The 24,068-nt window shown below is 43.4% G+C and overlaps 1 protein-coding gene across 2 annotated transcripts; it reads left to right on the top strand.

The window, feature by feature from the left end:
* The first annotated feature begins 1,766 nt into the window (after positions 1-1,766).
* Positions 1,767-23,768, top strand: LOC100565146 (zinc finger protein 135). Of its 2 annotated transcripts, none has more exons than XM_062979233.1 (2): positions 1,767-1,900; positions 20,705-23,768. In XM_062979233.1, the coding sequence occupies exon 2, from the start codon at positions 20,916-20,918 to the stop codon at positions 22,377-22,379; it is 1,464 nt and encodes a 487-aa protein (XP_062835303.1). In that variant the 5' UTR covers positions 1,767-1,900; positions 20,705-20,915; the 3' UTR covers positions 22,380-23,768. The 2 variants fall into 2 exon arrangements, with proteins under 2 accessions (XP_062835303.1, XP_062835304.1); XM_062979234.1 differs by having other exon boundaries at positions 1,784-1,884.
* The last annotated feature ends 300 nt before the right edge of the window (positions 23,769-24,068 follow it).

The raw sequence follows: 24,068 nt of genomic DNA, 5'->3' as shown, positions 1-24,068 counted from the left end.
GTAAAGGTTTTCCCCTGACGTTAAGTCTGACTCTGGGGGTTGGTGCTCATCTCCATTTCTAAGCCCAAGAGCCGGCGTTGTCCGTAGACACCTCCAAGGTCATGTGGCCACTGGCATGACTGCATGGCGCGCCGTTACCTTCCTGCTGGAGCGGTACCTATTGATCTACTCACATTTGCATGTTTTCGAACTGCTAGGTTGGCAGGAGCTGGAGCTAACAGCGGGCGCTCAAGCTGCTCCCGGGATAACACCCTGAAAACAGAGGAATTCCAGACAGGACTCAATCAGGGGCAGCTGACGACTCTGAACAAAGGGTGCCCCCCCAGCTCAGGATGGGAAGGCCATTTAATGCTAACAAAGGCGATTAATTACAACATTCACACTGGCCTCCAACAGACAAGAGTTCTTCTCTCACCCTGGACTTTCCAAAGATATATATATAAACCTCCCTTGCTTCGTTTCTCCATATACCTCTTAACCTCTGACGATGCCTGCCATAGATGTGGGCGAAACGTCAGGAGAGAATGCTTCTGGAATATGGCCAGACAGCCTGGAAAACTTCTACAGATATATAAACCTCCCTTGCTTAGTTTCTCCATATACCTCTTAAGCTCTGAGTATGTCTGCCATAGATGTGGGCGAAACGTCAGGAGAGAATGCTTCTGGAACATGGCCATAGAGCCCGGAAAACATACAACAACCCTGTGATCCCGGCCAGGAAAGCCTTGGACAACACATTAAAGTTATTATTATTATTATTATTATTATTGACACAACGACATTGTATGACACAGCAAACAAGATAGATATGCTGGATTTCGTTTCACAAAATCACAAGTCGAACACTTCCCAAGTGTCTAGGACTGTGTGATGTATTATTATTATTATTATTATTATTATTATTATTATTATTATTTTATTCTGACACAGCAAACAAGATAGATATGCTGGATTTCATATCACAAAATCACAAGTCGAACACTTCCCAAGTGTCTAGGACTGTGTGATGTATTATTATTATTATTATTATTATTATTATTATTATTATTATTATTTTATTCTGACAGAGCAAACAAGATAGACATGCTGGATTTCATATCACAAAATCACAAGTCGAACACTTCCCAAGTGTCTAGGACTGTGTGATGTATTATTATTATTATTATTATTTTATTCTGACACAGCAAACAAGATAGATATGCTGGATTTCGTATCACAAAATCACAAGTCAAACACTTCCCAAGTGTCTAGGACTGTGTGATGTATTTTCGGATGATGCGTGCAGATCCCAGTAAGGTGGCCTTTTGCAGTTGGCAGATCGTAATTTTGTCAATGTCTATTGTTTCCAAATGCCGGCTGAGATCTTTTGGCACGGCACCCAGTGTGCCCATCACCACCGGGACCACCTGCACTGGTTTCTGCCAGAGTCTTTGAAGTTCAATCTTGAGGTCCTGAGAGCGGCTGAGTTTTTCCTGTTGTTTTTCTTCAATGCGACTGTCACCTGGGATGGCAACATCAATGATCCAAACCTTGTTCTTTTCCACAACTGTGATGTCTGGTGTGTTGTGTTCCAGAACTTCGTCAGTCTGGATTCGGAAGTCCCACAGTATCTTTATTATTATTATTATTATTATTATTATTATTATTATTATTATTATTATTATTATTATTATTATTATTATTATTTCTCATTTGTATCCTTCCCTTTCCCTGCGGAGTGGGGGGGGGGGGGGAGGCCTGGAGAAAGGGGGGGGATATTATGGGATGCGGGAAGGGGCGGGGCCTCTGGGTCCGAGGGCGCTGCATCCGGGCACAAACACACGCACACACCCTCGTCACGTCTGCGGCCTAGTTCCTTTTGGAGCAAAGAGCGTCGAGAAGAAAGTAAGGACGGAGTGAGGTAAAAGGCAGCCCTTTTTGGGGGGGGGGCGGAGGTTCGGAGGGTCCCCACACACACACGGAAATGCCAATGGCGGCCAAGCCCCCCTTTCTTTCTCCTCATGAACACTCCCTTTGTTCCACACTCTCATCCGGGGATTCAGGCCTCTTCCACGGCGGAGGCCAAGGCAGGGAAAGGGGCCTAAGATGGCCTTGCCCTTTGCAGCTGCAGCCTCACACCCCGGGCTCGCCTCCCGCTTGCGGCCTGAAAAGACTCCTCCACCCCTTTCGTATTGTTGTGAGTTTTCCAGTATATATAGGCCATGTTCCAGAAGCATTCTCTCCTGACGTTTCGCCCACACTCTGAAAAAAGGGGAATTCCAGACAGGAAACGATCAGGGCCAGCTAAAAACTCCCAACTAAGGATTCCCCCAGGCAGTAAGCAACCAGTTTCTTAAGCTGCAAGGCCATTCAATGTCACCTTGTCTCCTGTGACATCAGTTTGGGGGCCCGTCTCCCCAGTAACATGCTATGCTGACAATCTATATATATAAAAGAGTGGTGGCATCAGGGCAGCGGACAAAACAACAAAACTACAGGCCCCTCAACCTCGAAATTTGACAACACAACCCATCATTTGCGGCTCTAGGTTGATACAACAAAAAGAAAAGAAAAACAAAGTCCTAATTACAGGGAAAGAAATAATAGTTTTTATCCAATTGCTGTCAGTTTGAAGGCTAAGCTCTGCCCACTTGGTCTCCTAGCAACCTACTCAGCCCAGGGGACAGGCACAGTTAGGCCTCACTTAGGCCTCTTCCACAGATTTTAACTGGATTATATGGTAGTGTAGACTCAAGGCCCTTCCACACAGCTATATCACCCATTTAGAATCTTATATTATCTGCTTTGAACTGGATTATCTTGACTCCACACTGCCATATAATCCACTTCAGTGTGCATACTAAACATAAAGACAACCATACAACAGACATTCAATACCACCACTATCTCAACAATTTCTCACCAACACCACCAGACTTCGCCACAGCAATGCGTGGCCGGGCACAGCTAGTCTATATATATAAAAGAGTGATGGCATCAGGGCAGCGGACAAAACAACAAAACTACAGGCCCCCCAACCTCGAAATTTGACAACACAACCCATCATTCACGGCTCTAGGTTGATACAACAAAAAGAAAAGAAAAATAAAGTCCCAATTACAGGGAGAGGAATAATAGTTTTTATCCAATTGCTGCCAGTTAGAAGGCTAAGCTCCGCCCACTTGGTCTCCTAGCAACCCACTCAGCCCAGTGTTAATAAAAGAATAAAAAATAAAATAAATACAAATAATACAATAAAAATAATTAAAAACACTAAAAAAATTAATACAATAAAATACTATTAACAAAATAACTAAAAATAATACAACAAAATAATAAAATATAATAAATAAAAAAGATAAGTTACAATAAAATTAATTAAAAAAATACAAATAACGTCAAATAAAAATTCCACAACAACTTTTAACCAATACCACCACCACTTTGCCACAGCAACGCGTGGCCGGGCACAGCTAGTATAATATATACCCTGTTTCCCCTAAAATAAGACATCCCCAGAAAATAAGACCTAGTAGAAGTTTTGCTTAGTGTTCATGTGGCCCCGCCCTTGTTTTTATTGTTCTTCTGATTTTGCGTTGTAATGTATATTATCATTTATTGTATTGTTCAATGTGTTATGATTTGTTGTTCTATTTATATTCTGTGATATTTTATTGTTCTGGGCATGGCCCCATGTAAGCCGCCCCGAGTCCCCGTTGGGGAGATGGTGGTGGGGTATAAATAAAGATTATTATTATTATTATTATTATTATTATTATTATTATTAATTGCTAAATATAAGGCCTCCCCTGAAAGTAAGACCTAGCAAAGGTTTTGTTTGGAAGCATGCCCGCCAAACAGAACACCAGAGCATGCAGGATCGGTAAATGTACATACCATAGAGTGTTGTACATGGACAAGAAATTCTTGATAGGATTCACAGTTTGTCTGGTTATGCTGGTTTGTGATGACAACTACTGTACAGTATATAATAAATGTTCATTTTTTTTGTTCAACAATAAATGTGAATTTTTTTTCATGGAAAAATAAGACATCCCCTGAAAATAAGACCTAGAGCATCTTTGGAAGCAAAATTTAATATAAGACACTGTCTTATTTTCGGGGAAACACGGTATAATATACGTATACATACATATATATATATATATATATATATATATATATATATACATATATGTTGTATATAAAACAATAATATATAATAATATAATATATTGTATATACATATAATATTAGTAATGTAGTACAATATAGGGGCCCCTGGTGGCACAGTGCGTTAAAGCGCTGAGCTGCTGAACTTGCAGACCAAAGGGTCCCAGGTTCAAATCCCGGGAGCGGAATGAGCGCCCGCTATTAGCCCCAGCTCCTGCCAACCTAGCAGTTCGAAAACATGCCAGTGTGAGTAGATCAATAGGTACCACTCTGGCGGGAAGGTAACGGCGCTCCATGCAGTCATGCCGGCCACTTGGAGGTGTCTACGGACAACGCCGGCTCTTTGGCTTAGAAATGGAGATAAGCACCAGCCCCCAGAGTCGGACACAACTGGACTTAACGTCAGGGGAAAACTTTCCCTTAATATACATGTGTGTGTGTATATATATATATATATATATATTGTATATAACACAATAATATATAATAATATATATTGTATATACATATAATATTGATAATGTAGTAATGTAGTACAATATAGGTAAAGGTAAAGGTTTCCCCTGACGTTAAGTCCAGTTGTGACCGGCTCTGGGGGTTGGTGCTCATCTCCATTTCTAAGCCGAAGAGCCGGCGTTGTCCGTAGACACCTCCAAGGTCATGTGGTCACTGGCATGACTGCATGGAACGCCATTACCTTCCCGCCAGAGCAGTACCTATTGATCTACTCACATTTGCATGTTTTCGAACTGCTGGGTTGGCAGAAGCTGGGGCCAACAGCGGGCACTCATTCTGCTCCCGGGATTTGGACCTGGGACCTTTCGGTCTGCAAGTTCAGCAGCTCAGTGCTTTAACACACTGCGCCACTGGGGCTCCTGTAGTACAATATAATACTACTAATAATGCAATACTAATAATGCAATACAGTAAAATTAATTATATATTATATATTACATGTAATATTCCTAATAATATAACAGTGTAATGATATAGTACAATATAGTAATATTTAATGCTAATTTTGTGCTATGCTAATAATATAATATATTGTATGTACATATAATTTGTAAGCTGCTCTGAGTCCCCTTTGGGGTGAGAAAGGATACAAATGTAGCAAATAAATAAATAATAAATAATCAAGGTGGCCAATTGCAACATTCACACTTGCCCCCTCAACAGAAAGGAGAAAGCCACGAAAATGAACAAAATCTTGCTCCTAGTATTTTAAAAACCTCTAAAATCAGGACAGTAAATAAAAAGCAAGACTCAAAAAATGGGAATTCCAGACAGGAAAAAAATCAGGGCCGGCTAAAACTCCCAACAAAGGATTCCTCCAGGCAGGAAGCAGCCAGGCTTTGAAGCTAAAAGGCCATTAAATGGTAATCAAGGTGGTCTTTTGCAACATTCACACTTGCCTCAAACAGAGAAGAGTTCTTTCTCCCACCCTGGACCTTCCACAGATGTATAAACCCCACTTGCCTAGTTTCCAACAGACCTCACAACCTCTGAGGATGCCTGTTAGAGATGTGGGTGAAATGTGAGGAGAAAATGCTTCTGGAACATGGCCAGGCAGCCTGGAAAACTCACAGCAACCCAGAAACGCCCAGAGACAGGATGACAGGACCTGAAAACATGGATGTTCAGAAAGGTCTTTGACGTTGAGTAAGCTGGTATGTGGCAGCTAAAAAAACCGATGGGATTTTGGCCTGCATCAATAGGAGTCTAGTGTCTAGATCTGTGGTTCTCAACCTATGGGTCCCCAGGTGTTTTGGCCTACAACTCCCAGAAATCCCAGCCAGTTTTCCGGCTATCAAGATTTCTGGGAGTTGAAGGCCAAAACACCTGAGGACTCCAGGTTGAGAACCACTGGGCTAGACCCAGGGAAGTCATGCTACCCCTCTATTCTGCTTTGGTCACACTGTGTCCAGTTCTGGGCACCGCAATTGAAGGGAGATGTTGACTCTAAGCTGGAATGTGTCCAAGGGTCTGGAGAACAAGAATCCCTATGAGGAGCGGCTTAAAGAGCTGGGCATGTTCAGCCTGCAGAAGAGAAGGCTGAGGGAGAGGAGACAGGATGAGGGCCATGGGTCAAGAGGTGAGAGGAAAGAAGTCATAGGGAGGAGGGAACAAGCTTGTTTTCTGCTGCCCTGGAGACTAGGACACAACGGAACAATGGCTTCAAATTACAGGAAAGAAAGAAGATTCCACCTAAACATCCTAACTGTGAGAGCTGTTCAGCGGTGGAACTCTCTGTCTCGGAGTGTGGCAGAGGCTTCTTCTTTGGAGGCTTTTAAGCAGAGGCTGGATGGCCATCTGTCGGGACTGCATTGAATGTGATTTTCCTTCTTCTTGGCAGAATGGGGTGGGACTGGATGGCCCACGAGGTCTCTTTAGGAGTCTATGATTCCATGAGGCCGAGCCCCTTCTGCCCTAAAGGAAGGCTCCCCCAAGTGATAATAATAAGTTTACAACTTTATTCTTCTACACTGCCACCATCTCCCAGAAGGGACATAATCAATAAAACAAAACGGTGGTCCCGGTGGTGATGGGCACACTGGGTGCCGTGCCAAAAGATCTCAGCCGACATTTGGAAACAATAGACATTGACAAAATTACGATCTGCCAACTGCAAAAGGCCACCTTACTGGGATCTGCACGCATCATCCGAAAATACATCACACAGTCCTAGACACTTGGGAAGTGTTTGACTTGTGATTTTGTGAAACGAAATCCAGCATATCTATCTTGTTTGCTGTGTCATACAATGTCGTTGTGTCAATAATAATAATAATGTGTTGTCGAAGGCTTTCATGGCCGGGATCACAGGGTTGTTGTATGTCTTTCGGGCTGTGTGGCCATGTTCCAGAACCATTCTCTCCTGACGTTTCGCCCACATCTATGGCAGGCATCCTCAGAGGTTGTGAGGTACCTCACAACCTCTGAGGATGCCTGCCATAGATGTGGGCGAAATGTCAGGAGAGAATGGTTCTGGAACATGGCCACACAGCCCGAAAGACATACAACAACCCAATAATAATAATAATAATAATAATAATAATTATTATTATTATTATTATTATTATTATTATTATTAGATTAGCCCCCATCCTTCAATCTTTTCATTTCAACCTGAAAACATGGATGTTCAGGCAGGCCTTTGACCTTGAGCAGACTAAATGGGCCCATATGAAGCTGACACTTGACACTTTGTGATTTGATGACATTTACTTTTATCTACTGTCATTTTAAAATGGTATTATTTTGACTTTCTGCTGTATAGGTTGACGGGGGTTGTTGTTATAATTTTATGTGACTTCTTTTATACTTTTGTACCGTTTTTGCCTGTTGTATGTGACGGGGGTTGTTGTTATAATTTTATGTGACTTCTTTTATACTTTTGTACCGTTTTTGCCTGTTGTATGTTATATGTGCACGCTGGAGTGCCTTTGTAAGCTGCTCTGAGTCCAGGGTTGTTGTGTGTTTTCTGGGCTGCCTGGCCATGTTCCAGAAGCATTCTCTCCTGATGTTTCACCCACATCTATGGCAGGCATCTTCAGAGGTTGTGAGGTCTGTTGGAAAACTAAGTAAGGAGGATTTATATATCTCTGGAAGGTCCAGGGTGGGAGAAAGAACTCTTGTTTGAGTGTGAATGTTGTAATTGATTACAATGTTGTAATTGATTACCTTGATTACCATTGAATGGGCTTGCAGCTTCAAAGCCTGGCTGCTTCTTGCCTGGGGGAATCCTTTGTTGGGATGGCCCTGATTGTTTCCTATCTGGAATTCCCCCCTTTTTTTTAGTGTTTAGTATTTACTGTCCTGATTCTAGAGTTTTTTTTTAAAAAAAACCGGTAGCCAAATTTTGTTGATGCTTATGGTTTCCTCCTTTCTGTTGAAATTGTCCACAAGTTTCTTGCGGATTTCAGTGGCTTTTTTGTGTTGTCTGATATGGTGGTGGTCAGAGTGGTCCAGCATTTCTGTGTTCTCAAATAATATGCTAGGTTGGTTCCTCAAGTGCTCTGCCATGGCTGACTTCTCCAGTTGAGTGAGTCCGCAGTGCCTTTCATGTTCCTTGATTGGTGCCTGGGCAATGCTGCTGCATTTGGGGGTCCCTATGTAGACTTCTTGTCCACAGCTGCGTGGTACACGGTAGAGTCCTGCAGAGGTGAGAGTATCCCTCTTGGCCTTTGCTGAACGTAGAATTTGTTGGATTTTCTTGGTGGGTCTGTAGATTGCACGTTATGTTTCTTCCTCAGCTTGCCTATGCGGTCAGTGGTTCCCTTGATGTCTGGTAAGAACACTTTCCCTCTCGGCAGATCTTTGTCTTGACTCTCATGGCTTGTTCTTGGCCTTGCAGCTCTTCTGATGGTTGAGTCTCCATTGGCCTGTAGAGCCCAGTTTAGGTGGTTTAGTTCACCTTGAAGGAGGTGGGCTTTGCAGATTCTTTTTGCATGGTCTGTCAGGGCTTTGATTGTGCTTCTTTTTTGACTTGCGTGATGGTTGGAGTTTTTATGTAGGTATCTATCCATGTGTTTGTAGGTTTTCTGTAAACTGTGGCCCAATTGTTGACTGGGTTTGCAGATGACTAGAACATCTGGAAATGGCAGTTTCCCTTCATTTTCTTTTTCCATGGTGAATTGGATGTTTGGGTGGATGCTGTTGAGGTGGTCCAGGAACTTACTGAGTTCTTCTTCTCCATGGTTCCAAATGGTGAAGGTGTCACCCACAAGTCTGAACCATATAGTAGGCTTTTTTTTTGGTGCTGTTTCTATGGTTTGTTTCTCAAAGTGTTCCATGTAGAAATTTGCCATGGCTATTCCATCTTTTTGTTCATAGAATTCATTGTCTCATTGGAAGTCGTTTGTGGTGAGGCAATGGCAAAACAGGGCTGTGATGTCTTCTGGGAAATTCTGGTGGATTAGTGCGATGGTGTCTGCTACTGGGACCTTGATAAAAAGAGACACCACATCAAAGCTGATCAGTATGTCCTTGGTGCTGAGTTAGAGGTGGCTGATTTTTTTTCTATATGGTGGGCTGAGTCCTTGATGTAGTGATAGTGATTCTAATATGGGTTTGAAGCTGTGTGGTCAGAAGTTTTGCCAAGTCGTATGTGGGGGATCCAATGGCACTTTGAATGGGTCTGAGCGGGGTGGAGTCTTTATGGATTTTTGGGAGTCCATAGAGCCTAGGTGGGAGGGCTTCCAATTTGCACAGTTGGTGTATGTCGAGGTTAATGGAGGAATTCTGGATCAGAGTGTTAATTTTTCTGGTGATTTTGTTGGTTGGGTCTTGTTTTAGTATGGTGTGTGTTGTGGGATCCAGGAATTATCGGATCCTTTCTTCATATTGTTCTGTTTCTATTATGATTGTGGCATTCCCCTTGTCTGCTGGGAGAATGATGATTTCTGGATATGAGTTGAGGTCTTTGATGGGTTGTCTTTCTTTCCTTGTTATGTTGCTGGGGAAAGGTTTTGCCTTTCTCAGGATTCTTGCCGTTTCCCCTCTTACTTCCTCTGCTTCTTCCTTGGTGAAGACACTGGCAATGATTTTTCCTACTGGGATCCTGGGCATTTCATTTCTTCTGCCCAAGCCTTTTGGGGAAAACCATGCTAATTTCAAGGTGCAGGTTATCACCTACAAAGCCCTAAACGGTTTGGGACGCACCTACCTTAGAGACCGCATCTCCCCCTATGAACCTGCACGATCTCTTCGCTCTTCGGGGGAGGCCCTCCTCTCGCTCCCACCACCTTCGCAGTTGCGGCTGGTGGGGACGAGAGAGAGGGCCTTCTCCGCTGTGGCCCCCCGCCTCTGGAACTCACTCCCGAGGGAGATTAGACAGGCCCCCACCCTCCTTGCCTTTCGAAAAAGCCTTAAAACCTGGCTTTTCCAGAGGGCCTTCGACGACTAATTTTTGGGGGTTGATTTGTCTGCCCATTTAATTTAATTAGAGAGTGTTCTGCCATGATTATTGATACCTTGCTGAATACTTCTGCCACGAAGCTACAGAAGCCCTCTATTTCGGCCTAGAACTGTTTTATCTCCTTGTTTTTAACATGTGATGTATGTATTGATTGTATGACTGCTTTTCATGTTTGATTTTACAATGTGTAATTTGTCACTGTTTTTATTATTGTTGTGAGCCACCCCGAGTCCCCTCGGGGAGATGGGGCGGGATATAAGAATAAATTTATTATTATTATTATAATTTCGAATGAGCCTGGCCTCCTAAGCCCTCACATACTATCACTTTAAGGATCTGCTTTAGACTCCTTCCTGGCCGAGTCTGGCTGCCTTTCAAGCGTAGGGTCTTGGCTCTGGGTCCGTAGGTGACCATAGAGACCTATTCCAAATCTGCAAGTTCTTCCCTAGTGAGGACATTGGTTTCCAGAGGAAGGTGGTCCCAACACGGTTGGGCTTGATGCGCTTTCTTCCTCTTGACCCGTTTCTCCTTCTCACCCTCCATTCCTGCCTCTTTGAATTCTACAGCACTCTTGGTCACAGCTGAGCACCAATCAGAACGCTTTGCCATATTTGGAAAGCTTTCTTTTTCTTATCAATTCACTGTTGGATCTCATTGTCATTTCATCAAGCCAGTCTTGATGTTTCTTAGTTTGGTATGCAATGGTTTTTCCACAGGCTGCAGTGTGAGAGGGCTTCGGTTCCTTCCAATGTTCCTCAACATTTTCAGGGTGTTCTATGGGTAGATGATCCTTGAGTGTTGTTTGGAGAAGGGTTTGTTTAGAAGGCTTTTGAAGGGCTTGGATGGTCATTTTATGTGTTATCTTTCTTCCTTGGAGTCTGTATTTGAAGGCGAGCTTGATGCTCATCAAGGATGGAATGAACCTGTGGTCTGTCAGCAGTCATCAGCTCCTTTCATGGCTCTTGTGAGAAGCCCATCACAGTCGTCTTTGACACGTATATTTACATAGCCTAAGATAGTTGTTCTCAACCTTGTAGAGTTTATCAACAGAGGTAGAACTAAGGCATCCTATGATTATTCTACATGTCTCATTCATTTCTATATCCGCCTGCTTCACATAGGCAGACTTGTGCCAAACAGGGCAGGCATACTCAGCAGCTGAGTAAGACAAGGCCAGGGATGATGTTCCTCTTCATTTTGGGTCTACACCCCATTCATTGCCAGTAAGTTTCAGCAAGATGTTATTGTGTGCAGCTACTTTGTGCTTGGTATTCATACAGTGTTTCCTAAATGTTGGTTTTCGATCTAAGATGACAATAAGATATTTAGGATAGAAACAGTGTTTGAGCTCTTCCCAGGTGACTTTCAGTTTCCTGTTGGCTCTAGGTAGGTGGAAAGCACACACTTGTGCCTTGGCAAGGTTAACTACAGGTGGTTACATTTGCATTAGCTGGAGAGATCTTTCAAGGCATTAGTAAGTTGCTTTTCAACTGTTTCAAAATCTTTTGCTTGTGTTGTTAGGCCAATGTCGTTAGCACATATAAAGTTCTTTGTGAGTGGTGGCTGTGGCTGATTGTTCTTAAAGAGGTTAAACAAGGTTGGTGCAAGAACACTGCCAAGAGGTAGACCATTCTTTTTCCTCCTCCATCTACTTTTCCTGTCTTGAAACTCCACATAGAAGCCGCGTTTTTCTACCAGGGGCTGGACAGTTTTTGTAAAATCATAGTCCTGGGTGATATGGTAGACTTTATGAAGCATTTTTCTGCTTAGAAGGTAACAACAACAACATAGGAGGCATGCTCACAGGGCCCAATGCCATAGGAAACAACAAAGAGGAAGAGGGTGATCTGACATACTGTACCCTGAAAAGGCGATACTGGAAATAGGAAAATTGACAGTTTTACAAACAAACAAAAAAGGAAGGGAGACATTTTTGCTAGGGGTAAAGGTAAAGGTTTTCCCCTGACAGTAAGTCAGCTCGGAGCCTGCATTTGTCTTTGTCTTTGTTCTATGTCAAGGCATTGTGTTGTGACTGCGCCTTCGGGGATTATGGTTGATGGTGATGGAATTCGAAGAGGAAGAAAAAACCCTCGTGATGAGGGTTCACTGGAGGAGTTGCGCAGGAAGCGACTTAGAGAGCTATATGGGGGATCTTCTGAGGAAGATTCAGATGGGGAGATGGATGCTGAGGAACAGGTGGTGGCTGGGGAAGCGGGCACTGAATGGGCACAGCCACCGGAGATGTCTGGGGATTTGGGGTCTATGGATACTTCTGAACCTGGGGTTTCTGCAGGAGCTGATCCCAATTGGGATGCTTGGAGAAGGGAGGATGGTTCTTTAAGTGTTCATGGGGCTAAGTGTGGGCAGGATGATTGGGACTCCGACGAATTGCTAGGTACTCCAGATCCACGAGCTCTAGCTGTGTGGAGCTCAGACTCTGAGTAGATTTGGGACACCTGGTGTTTGGGTGTGAGTGTTTGGTCACCCAGGAGGAAGGGGAATAAAATGGGAATGTTTGGCCACTGCACTTTGCGTGTGGCAAGGTGTTGCTGAGGCGCCATTGGGATCTCTGTGCTTTCATGAAGACTGGACTTGGACTGTGATTCGGATCTGCTGATACCATCTTTGTGCCTTTTCGTGGACCTGGTTTGGATGACTGCACCCTCTTCGGACTCTGGATTGGTATTTGACCTGGCTCTGGCTTCGCCCTCTGACTGACTACTTTTCCCGGCTTCTGACTACTGGTTTGTCTTTCGGAATTTCTGCTGCCTCCTGACCTGACCTTGGATTCTTCTGACGACGGCTATTCATCATCCCTTTGAGGCTCTCAGCTTAGCTGCACCGTAGAAGCAGTTTTACTGCTTTTCTAGTTTGTTTATTTTCCAGCAATTAACTCTATTTGTTTTCAAAGCTGAATTTAGTATTTAGTTTTTTATTGAATGCCAGCATGAGAAATTAGCGTGGCTCGTTTTTGAGTTACTATTGTCCAATCTACTCTCGAAACACTGATAAGTGAAGTGTTTCAAGGATATTTCCTGTGTTTATGTTATTTTTTGGCTTATCTTCGGAACAAACTCTGTTTTGTAACTGGCGTCTGACTCTTGACAGGGGGGTTTGCAAATTTTACTGATTTTTAAATTTGTACTGATTTTAATGTATATCTATGTTTTATTTGTATATTTATGTCTGTATGGCATTGAATTATTGCCAATTTGGAAGCCGCTCTGAGTCCCCTTTGGGGTGAGATAGAGTGGGATAAAATATAGTAAATGAATAAATTAATGTTGTGTCCACTTCCTTTAGGAAATATTAATTGTTCCTAAAAGCAGGCCTTTGGGTTGCTGGTTTCCTTCCAAGCCCTGAGGGTTGGACCAGATGCCCACCAGAGTCCCAGCCCCCTCCGTTTCCCCAACTTCCACACTCAAAATGCAGGAGATGTACCTGTGGATTCCCAGGCACAAGGCAATGGAAGGCAGGCCCTCCTTTTCAAATCAGAAGAGAAGGAGGAGATCCGGAAGGAAATTAGGGAGGGAAGGAGAGGGGTGAGACTAGTTGTCCCCTGGAGGCCCCTTCCTGAAATTTGTCAATATTATTATGACAAAGGCTTCTCTTTGCCAGACCCTGGAAGTCCCTAAGAAGGCATTAACATTAGTTAACATGGCAGAAGACCTCCTTTGGAAAAGTTGGCCATTAACCTTCATGAAGACTGCAAAAGACCCGCCTTGGAGCACAGAGTTCCTCATGGGTTTCTCTGGCCTCTTCTCAGGTGGGAACGGGTTCCTGAGGTTTCCAAAGCGGATCTTGTCCATCTTCTCAGGGGGAGGGAAGGGATTTGGGTGGACTTTGCAACCCTTGGACCAGGGGTCCCCAAACTAAGGCCTGGGGGCCACATGCAGCCCATCGAAGCCATTTATTCGGCCCCCACACTGGCGGTGGCTCCCTCCTCCTCCCCCACCGAGGAAGGCAAGTGCAGCTTGGTGTGCGCCTTCCAAAGTTTTGCTGATTTATAATGGTATTTTAATTATTATTATTCATTATTAAGGGGTGCTTTGCTAGTGCTTTTGGTGCACAAAGGCAGAAGGGGGTTGGACTAATAATAATACTATTATTATTATTATTATTGACAGAAGGACACAGTATAACACAGCAAATGAGAGATATATGCTGGATTTCGTATCATAGAATCACAAGTCGAACCCTTCCCAAGCGTTTAGGACTGTGTGATGTATTTTCGGATGATGCGCGCAGATCCCAGTCGGGTGGCCTTTTGCAGTTGGCAGATCGTAATTATGTCAATGTCTATTGTTTCCAAATGCCGGCTGAGATCTTTTGGCATGGCACCCAATGTGCCGATCACCACCAGGACCACCTGTACTGGTTTCTGCCAGAGTCTTTGAAGTTTAATCTTGAGGTCTTGATAGCGACTGAGTTTTTCCCGTTGTTTTTCATCAATGCGACTGTCACCTGGGATGACGACATCAATGATCCAAACCTTTTTCTTTTCCACAACTGTGATGTCTGGTGTGTTGTGTTCCAGAACTTTGTCAGTCTGGATTCGGAAGTCCTACAGTATCTTTGCGTGCTCATTTTCCAATACTTTTGCAGGTTTGTGATCCCACCAGTTCTTTGCTGCTGGGAGGTGGTACTTTGGGCCACAAAGTTGTGCCTCTGTTTGTAGTCTGTCTGTGTGATTTTCTTACAGCAGCTGAGGATATGATCAGTGGTTTCATTGGTTTCATTATTATTATTATCATTATTAACAACATTGAGGCTGGGTGGCCATCTGTCAGGGGTGCTTTGCTTGTACTTTTGGTGCACAAAGGTAGAAGGGGCTCAAGGGGTCTCTTCCAACCCTCTTTATTATTTTTATTATGATTATGATTAACATTAAGGTTGTATTTGTTGCCATTTTGGTTTTTTTTACTTCAAAATAAGATATGTGCAGTGTGCATGGGAACTTGTTCATAGTTTTTTTAAAAAAACTATAGTCCGTCCCTCCAATAGTCTGAGGGACCGTCAACTGGCCCCGTATTTAAAAAGTTTGGGGACCCCTGCCTTGGACTGTTGAGGCTCAGGGCCCCAAAGACATGTAGTATCTATATTCCAATCAGACATTAGAGACGAGGAGATTAAAACACAATAGTTTCATGCATAGTACATTACAGGGTGTATGTATGACTGTACTGCATCATGGGTTTTATAGTTGGCCAGAGTAAAGTAAACATGCGCACACACAAACAGTTGTGGCCGATAGGAGAAATAATACCAAAAGAAATCATTTTGGGAGGCTTAAAAAAGGAACGGTTTATCTTAAGGAAAACCAGCTGGAACTGACTCTAGTGTGGATTGCTCCAAAAGGCACTAGAGTGAGGACAAAGAGCTTTCCTCATTTATTAATACATTTTCAGGATACATACAAACTAAGAACATACTTCTACATATGTATCATCATCACTAAGTCAATTTACACGTTATAAAAAGCTCATTTTACCTTTTCTACATACATGGGGCATATATATGCATATCTCCGCATTTTCCTGTCCAAGGCACTCTAAAAGCGGCTTGCAGCAAGTTAGAGATAGCAAGGGTTCAGCTATAGAGATCAATCAAGGGGCCTGCTTTTGACCTGTCAGGGGAGAGAAGTCCATTCTCCCTCCATTAGCCGTACCAGGAACCATCTCGTACTGGAATGTATAGATAACAGGCCCCCCTTCTCCTCCCCCTTTGGTCCTGCCAGCTCTGCATCCCTAAGAATCTAACACAGAGAGAGACTGGTTTTTCTACATTTCAGTGCTTCTAATGTACATACAATATATGTATGAATATCTATATTTTCCAGTTCCCTATCAAAACTAAACTTTTCCCCTTTCCTTCACTTCTCCCTCCCAGCCCTGTCCTTCAATTCGGTGCTTGTCTATTCCAAAACAATCTTGTTTCTCAAAACTTCCAAAACAATTCTCTCCTTCCCATCTCTTCCAGGTCTTTCTGGTCTTTCTTCACTTTTCACACTCCTCTTTTCTCGTGTATCTGGCAAAATGGTCTTTTCACCCATCCCTCTCCTCTCTTTAACCCATTCTCAAAAGGCTCTTCTTATAAAATTAACTTTTGGAAAATCTTAATCTCTCCAGGACCAGGGTTGTTGTTTGTTTTCCAGGCTGTATGGCCATGTTCCAGAAGTATTCTCTCCTGACGTTTCACCCACATCTATGGCAGGCATCCTCAACCTCTAGATGTGGTCAGGAGAGAATACTTCTGGAACATAGCCATACAGCCCGGAAAACACACAACAAACCTGTGATGTCGGCCATGAAAGCCTTCGACAACATTCTCCAGGACCCTTTTGTCAGTTTGTTTGGGAGAGTGTGATTGTCAGGGGTTTCTTTTTGGCCCTTTATCTGGTTACTTGGTTTCTCAAAGGCTTCCTCTGTTTTCCCATTTGGATCCCCCCTTTTCCCTGCAGGAAGCAAGACCAGGTTCAGGCCCTGCATCCTGCATAACCTTTGCCTGGAAGGAGGGAGACTATTATGGGATGCGAGGAGGAAGGCAGGGCTTAAAGGGGGAATCATAGAGAATCATACAATCATAGAGTTAGAAGAAAACCTCACAGACCATCCAGTCCAGCCCCCTGCAAGAAGCAGGAAAATCTCATTCAAAGCACCCCCGACAGATGGCCATCCAGCCTCTGCTTCAAAGCCTCCAAAGAAGGAGCCTCCACCACACTCCGGGGCAGAGAGTTCCACTGCCAAACAACCCTTCTCACAATGAGGAAGTTCTTCCTGATGTTCAGGTGGAATCTCCTTTCCTGTAGTTTGAAGCCATTGTTCTGCGTCCTAGTCTCCCTATGTCTCCTCCCTATGACTTCCCCTCACATATTTGTACATGGCTATCATGTCTCCTCTCTCTCAGCCTTCTCTTCTGCAGGCTAAACTTGCCCAGCTCTTTAAGCCGCTCCTCATGCGGCTTGTTCTCCAGACCTTTGATCATTTTAGTCACCCTCCTCTGGACGCTTTCCATCTTGTCAACATCTCACTTCAACTGTGGTGCCCAGAACTGGACACAGGTGTGATTCCAGGTGTGGCAGAATAGAGGGGAGCATGACTTCCCTGTCGGGGGGGGGGCAATCACAGAGAAGGCCCCCTCTCTCATTCCCACTCTTATGATTGGAGTGGGACTAAGAGTAGGGCTTCCTCCGCTGACCGAAGTGCCCAATATGGTCTATACAGGGAGATGCGATTTGACAAAACAGCCTGGACGTGAGCCGTTTTGGGCTTTATAGGTAATGACCAGCACTTTGTATTTAGCACGGAAACGGACCGGCAGCCAGTGGAGCTGCCGCAACATGGGAGTGGTTCTCTCCCTGTATGGAACTCCAGTTAGTAACCTGGCTGCTGATCGCTGAACTAGCTGTAGTTGCCGAACTATCTTCAAAGGCAGCCTCACATAGAGAGCGCTGCTGTAGTCCAAACGACTAAGGCTTGGACTACCATGGCCAAGTCAAGCGTCTCAAGGTATGGGCACAAGTTTTATTTGTGTGAAGGTGCTCCTGGCTACCGCTGACACCTGGAGAACCCCCCAGACCTTGAACCTGTGTCTTCAGGGGATGTGTGACCCACATCCAACACAGGTTGTAATCCCACATCCCGTTCCGCCTTTCGACTGACCAGGAGTACCTCTGTCTTGTTGTACCTCTGCTTCCGAGCTAAATACAAAGTGTTGGTCGTTACCTATAAAGCCCCAAATGGTCCAGGTCCAGGCTCTTTGTCTAACCACATCTCCCTATATAGACCATCTCACGTCCTTGCTCTCAGTCCCACCTGTCACAAGCATGGTTGGTGGGAACGAGGGGGGGGGTCTTCTCCGTGATCACTCCCCGCCTCTGGAACTCCCTCCCTAAAGAAATAAAAATGGCCCTCACCCTCCTCTCCTTCAAAAAACTTTTGAAAACATATCTATGTGCCTTAGCGTACGGAGAGGAGGAGAGCTAACACAACCTGCACTTTAAGATGCTATGGCTTATGATAAATTACAACTAATGATTGACACCCCCAGCAGTTTGGTTGTCTTAATTGGTCAGGGTATACGCTTTGTGCAATCATGTTACTGGTTTAAGTGTTATTCTATAAACTTATTTCATTATTTTAATCTGAAAATTTTAATTGTAATAAGTCTGTTAATTATTCATTTTTTGATATTGTGTGATGTCATTACGACATTGAATATTGCCGTTATATGTTGTTATATGCTGGAGCCCCTGGTAGCACAGCAGGATAAACCACTGAGATGCTGAACTTGCTTACCAAAAAGTCAGCAGTTCAAATCCAGGGAGTGGGGTGAGCTCCCACTGTTAGCCACAGCTTCTGCCAACTTAGCAGTTTGAAAACATGCAAATGTGAGTAGATCAATAGGTACCACTCCGGCAGGAAGGTAACGGTGCTCCATGCCTATGGCCACATTACCTAGGAGGTGTCTATGGACAACGCCGGCTCTTTAGCTTAGTAATGGAGATGAGCACCAACCCCCAGAGTCGGGGAAAACCTTTACCTGTGTTGTTAACCGCCGTGAGTCCCCATCAGAGAGATAGGATGGGATACAAATAAAGTTTATTTTTATTTTGGGCTTGCTCTCATGTGATGCTTCCTGGTTTGGTTTTGGAGAGTCACGTTTGGATATAGCTTTTAGTCTACTTTCTGGGGATTTCTGACTTTACTTTCTATAGTGGTCTGTGTGGTTTGCTGCATCAAAAATATGGCTGAAACCTGCATTTTGGAATGATCCATGAAACCAGTTTTTGGAATGTATTTATGTTGCTGCCTTTGATATACACTTTAAATAAACTTTTCTAGTTTTTACTTTAGAATATATTTTTGAACAACCTTTTTCTATATTACACTTCTTTTTACAATAATCTTTAACTCAGTTGACTGCTTCCTTGTTGGCCAAGTATTATTTTGAATGCAGTGGTGTCAGATCGGTGTCTGGGTTGCAACAGTGGGTAAACTACAACATGTTTTGTTCATACTCAGGTCTTTATACCTAACTCCTTGTGATGTCTCCCTTAGCCAGCCACAGTGTTGAATCCGTCCTAAGTTCAAGGCGAATCCTCCCCAAACCCCATCCGTATTTAAAGTTGGTCATGTTGGCTATGTGTGCCATGTTAGATCCAGATACCTTTTTGAATGCATCTCAAAATCCCATTGGCCTTTTAGCTGCATCATCACAGTGTTGACTCATGTTCAATTTGTGGTCTACTAAGACTCCTAGATCTGTTGTTGTAGGCTTTCATGGCCGGAATCACAGGGTTGTTGTGCATTTTCCAGGCTGTATGGCCATGTTCCAGAAGTATTCTCTCCTGACATTTCGCCCATATCTATGGCAGGCATCCACGGAAGTTGTGAGGTCACAACCTCTGAGGATGCCTGCCATAGATGTGGGCGAAAAGTCAGGAGAGAATACTTCTGGAACATGGCCATACAGCCCAGAAAACACACAACAACCCCGCTCCTAGATCCCTTTCACATGGACTGTTGTCAAGCTAGGCATCACCTGTCCTGTATCTGTGCATTTCATTTTTTTTGGCCTAATTAACCAGACATATACATTTTGGCAAATAGATTAAACATTTTTGTTGAGGATTATATTCACCCGGTGGGTTTGTTAACGGAAGGTAAATATCTGTCTTGGCCGCAGATTGATAAACATTATAGAGAGTGCCAAAAACGAGAAAGCTCAGGTAGGCATTATTGCATTGGATGTATATAAAGCCTTTGACTTGGTGGGTTGGACAGTGTTGAAATCCCTGATTTAAAAATACAGTTTTGGAGAGGGTTTCCAACATATAATCGAACAAATATATTCCGAAAACAGGGCTAAAGTCATAATTAATTATTCAAGTACTGAACCTTTTAGTATTAAGTAAGGAGTAAAAGCAGGGTTGCTCTCTTTCTCCAGTACTATTTATATTAGTTATGGAATTATTAGCCTCTGTGATCAGGAAAGATAAGGAAATACAGGGAATGAGAGTGGACCACAAAATCAAAATCAGCTTATTGACGGACAATACGCTTTTGACGGATAGATGCAATCCGGCTTGATGGAGTCTCAGTCAGACCCCCTTATCCACACTGAGGGTCCGATTCTGGAGCCCTCTCTGATGTCCAAGTGGGGTTTTTTAGACACACAACATTAAGCCTTGGGGTTCCCCTACAAAGGAAACACATTCCCACCCAGGTGTTATAAGAACAGCTTTGATTATCATAACTTACACTCTCCTTTGTTCCTCCACATCACTAGGAAAGCTTCACACTGCAATTTTAGCAGCCCAAAAATGCCCCACCTTTGTTGGCTTCTGTGTGCACCCTTGAGACCCTTCACATCTGCATTTCTGCACTTGCAGTGAGGCATTGTATGCTTGCCTCTGTGTTTTTGTTTTTTTTGTTTTTGTTTTTGTTTTTTGGTTAGTTGGAATCTGCCCTGAGTCCCCTTGGGAGTTAGGGCGGAATATAAATAAAGAATCATTATTTATTATTATTTCTTGCTATTACCCTTTTCAACATGACCCATGAAGGGAAAAGGGGGGGAATCGAAGGTTTCTGGCTTTCCTCCCTCATCTTTTATTTCTTCTTTCTTCACCAGGGAAAGGAGCATTCTATGGAGCCACATTTGTCATGATGAGAAGCAATTCCACATCCAGTGGATATTGAAGAATTTGGTATTCAAAGATTCGGTAAGGAAGCCAGTCCTATAGGAAGAAGAAATGCTCCGAAGGTGCTGATCTGGCTGAACTCCTCAGCTCACTCACAGTGCAGAAAAGGAAAGTCTCTGTCTTCCATTTTAAAGTATCAACATGGAGAAAAAAACATATACATGTACTGAATGTGGAAAGGACTTTAGCCAGCAGAAACTTCTGCACTTACATGAAAGAACTCACACTGGTGAGAAACCCTACACATGTCAGGAATGTGGGAAGAGCTTCGTGCAGAGTGGACATCTACGTAAACATCAAAGAACTCACACTGGGGAGAAGCCCTATAAATGTCAGGAATGTGGAAAGAGCTTCACTCAGAGGGAAGGTCTACAGTCACATCAGAGAACTCACACTGGGGAGAAACCCTATGAATGTCCAGAGTGTGGAAAGAGATTCACTCAGAGTGGAAATTTACAGAAACATCAAAGGATTCACACAGGGGAGAGACCTTATATATGTCTGGAATGTGGAGACAGCTTCGCTGGAATTGGAGATCTACGTACGCATAAAAGAACTCATACTGGGGAGAAACCCTATAAATGCCAGGAGTGTGGAAAGAATTTTGCGCATAGTGGATCTCTCCATTCACATCAAAGAACTCACACTGGAGAGAAACCCTATGAATGTCCGGAGTGTGGAAAGAAATTCACTCAGAGGGGAAGTTTACAGAAACATCTACGGATTCACACTGGGGAGAAACCCTATGAATGTCGGGAGTGTGGAAAACTATTCACTCAGAACGTAACTTTACAGACACATCAAAAGATTCACACTGGGGAGAAACCCTATAAATGTGTGGAATGTGGAGACAGCTTTGCTGTCATTGGAGCTCTACGTAAACATAAAAGAACTCACGCTGTGAAGAAACCCTATAAATGCCAGGAGAATGGAAAGAATGTTGCACATAGTGGAAAGCTGCTTTCACATCAAAGAAATGACACTGGGGAGAAACTCTATACATGCCTGGAATGTGGAAAGAGTTTTGCTGGCATTGGAGCTCTACATAAGCATAAAAGAATTCACGCTGGGAAGAAACCCTATAAATGTCTGGAGTGTGGGAAGAATTTTGCGCATAGTGGATCTCTACATTCACATCAAAGAACTCACATTGGGGAGAAATCTTATGAATGTCCAGAGTATGGAAATAGCTTCACCCAGAGTGGAACTTTACAGACACATCAAAGTATTCACACTGAGGAGAAACCCTATACATGTCTGGAATGCGGAAACAGCTTCGATGTCATTGGAGATCTACGTAAGCATAAAAGAACTCACACCGGGGAAAAACCCTATAAATGCCAGGAGTGTGGAAAGAATTTTGCGCATAGTAGAAAACTAAATTCACATCAAAGAATTCACACTGAGGAGAAACCCTTTAAATGCCAAGAGTGTGGAAAGAGCTTCACTCACAGTGAAAGTCTACATAAGCATTATAGAACCCACACTGGGGAGAAACCCTTTAAATGCCTGGATTGTGGAAAGAGCTTTGCTGTCCATGGAAGTATCTGGATTGCAGTAAGGCCTTCGACAAAGTCCCCCATGACCTTCTGGGAAACAAATTAGTCAAATGTGGGATAGAATCATCAAGTTGTAAGAGACCTTGTGGACCATCCTGTCCAACCCCATTCTGTCAAGAAGAGGAGAATTGCATTCAAAGCATCCCCGACAGATGTATATAGTGGAAGGCGACTGAAATGATCAAGAGACTGGAGAACAGTCCCTATAAGGAGTGGCTTAAAAAGCTGGGCATGTTTAGCCTGCAGAAGATAAGGCTGAGAGGAGACATGATAGCCATGTACAAATATGTGAGGGAAAGTTATAGGGAGGAGAGAGAAAGCTTGTTTTCTGCTGCCCTGCAGACTATAACATGGAGCAATGGCTTCAAACTACAGGAAAGAAGATTCCACCTCAACACTAAGAAAAACCTCCTAACTTTGAGAGCTGTTCATCAGTGGAACTCTCTGCCCCGGAGTGTGGTGGAGGCTCCTTCTTTGGAGGCTTTTAAACAAAGTTTGGACGGCCATCTCTCAGGGGTGCTCTCAAGGCGATTTTCCTGCTTCTTGGCAGAAAGGGGTTGGATTGAATGGCCCACAAGGTGTCATCCAACTCTGATTCTATGAAGTCTGCGTAGTCATCATAGAACTCACACGGGGGAGAAACCCTATGGAAAGAATTTTGCGCATAGTGGAAAACTACGTTCACATCAAAGAACTCACACGGGAGAAACACTATGAAAGCCTGGAGAGAGAAAAGAGTTTTAATCAGAGTGGAAATCTACGTTCATATCAGAGAACTAACACAGAGTAGAAACCCCATGAATGCCTGGAGTGTGGAAAAAGTTTTACTCAGAGTGAAGATCTACATTCATATCAGAGAACTGACACTGGGGTGAAGCCCTATATATGCCTGGAGTGTGGAAAGCATTTCTGACAGAATGGAAACTTGCATTTACATCAGAGAACTCATACTAGGAAGAAACTATAGATGCCTCACGTATGGAAAGGACTTCCCTGAGAGTAGAGAGCTACATAAACGTATTAGAACCCATATTGGGAAGAAACTCTATACAGGCTGTATCCAAGTTACTAACAAGATAGGTTCTGTAGGTTTGTTGCTAAGTTTAATTTTAAATGTACCTCCATCCAAATGTTATGTATCTATGTAGATCAATGGAAATGTTTTGCATAGCATACGGAAAGGGTTTAGTTTTGCTATATGTGTCCCTGTTCAGAATATTTCACCTCACTTTCTGCCCCTGTGATAATTGGATTGGATCAATGTGTTCGATGCTGGTGATGCAGTTGGGTCTCCTTGTGTCTCTGGACAGTTCAGACCCAAAGAGTGTGTGGCTGTAATGAACAGTCTTTTAAGTCCAAGACAGAGAAGTGGGCATAGGAGGGAGGAATGGTGGGAAGCAGAGTATAACACTTAGGGACAACAGAGGAGAAGAAAGAAGAAGAAATAAAATAAAAAGAAATAAAGTTTTTATTATTATTATGATATAAGAAAGGGAGGGGCATGTGCTTTGCTGTTCTGGGAGATGGTGGCAAAATTGTCTCTGCTTCCTTCCCTGCTTAATAATTAAAGGAAATATAACAAGATAGTTAGAAATAATCAACTAAATAATTAGCAAAATGTTGAAGGATATTAAAAAAATTACTAGCAGGACCTCATCCAAAGCTGATCAGCTGGGATGAAGAATAGTGACTTCCAAATAAATGAATGGGAGTCACGGAAAAGCCAAGACAGCTT

This window comes from Anolis carolinensis, chromosome 4, assembly GCF_035594765.1.
Source record: "Anolis carolinensis isolate JA03-04 chromosome 4, rAnoCar3.1.pri, whole genome shotgun sequence".
Classification (NCBI taxonomy): domain Eukaryota; kingdom Metazoa; phylum Chordata; class Lepidosauria; order Squamata; family Dactyloidae; genus Anolis; species Anolis carolinensis.
This window is presented reverse-complemented; position numbering and strand designations above follow the sequence as displayed.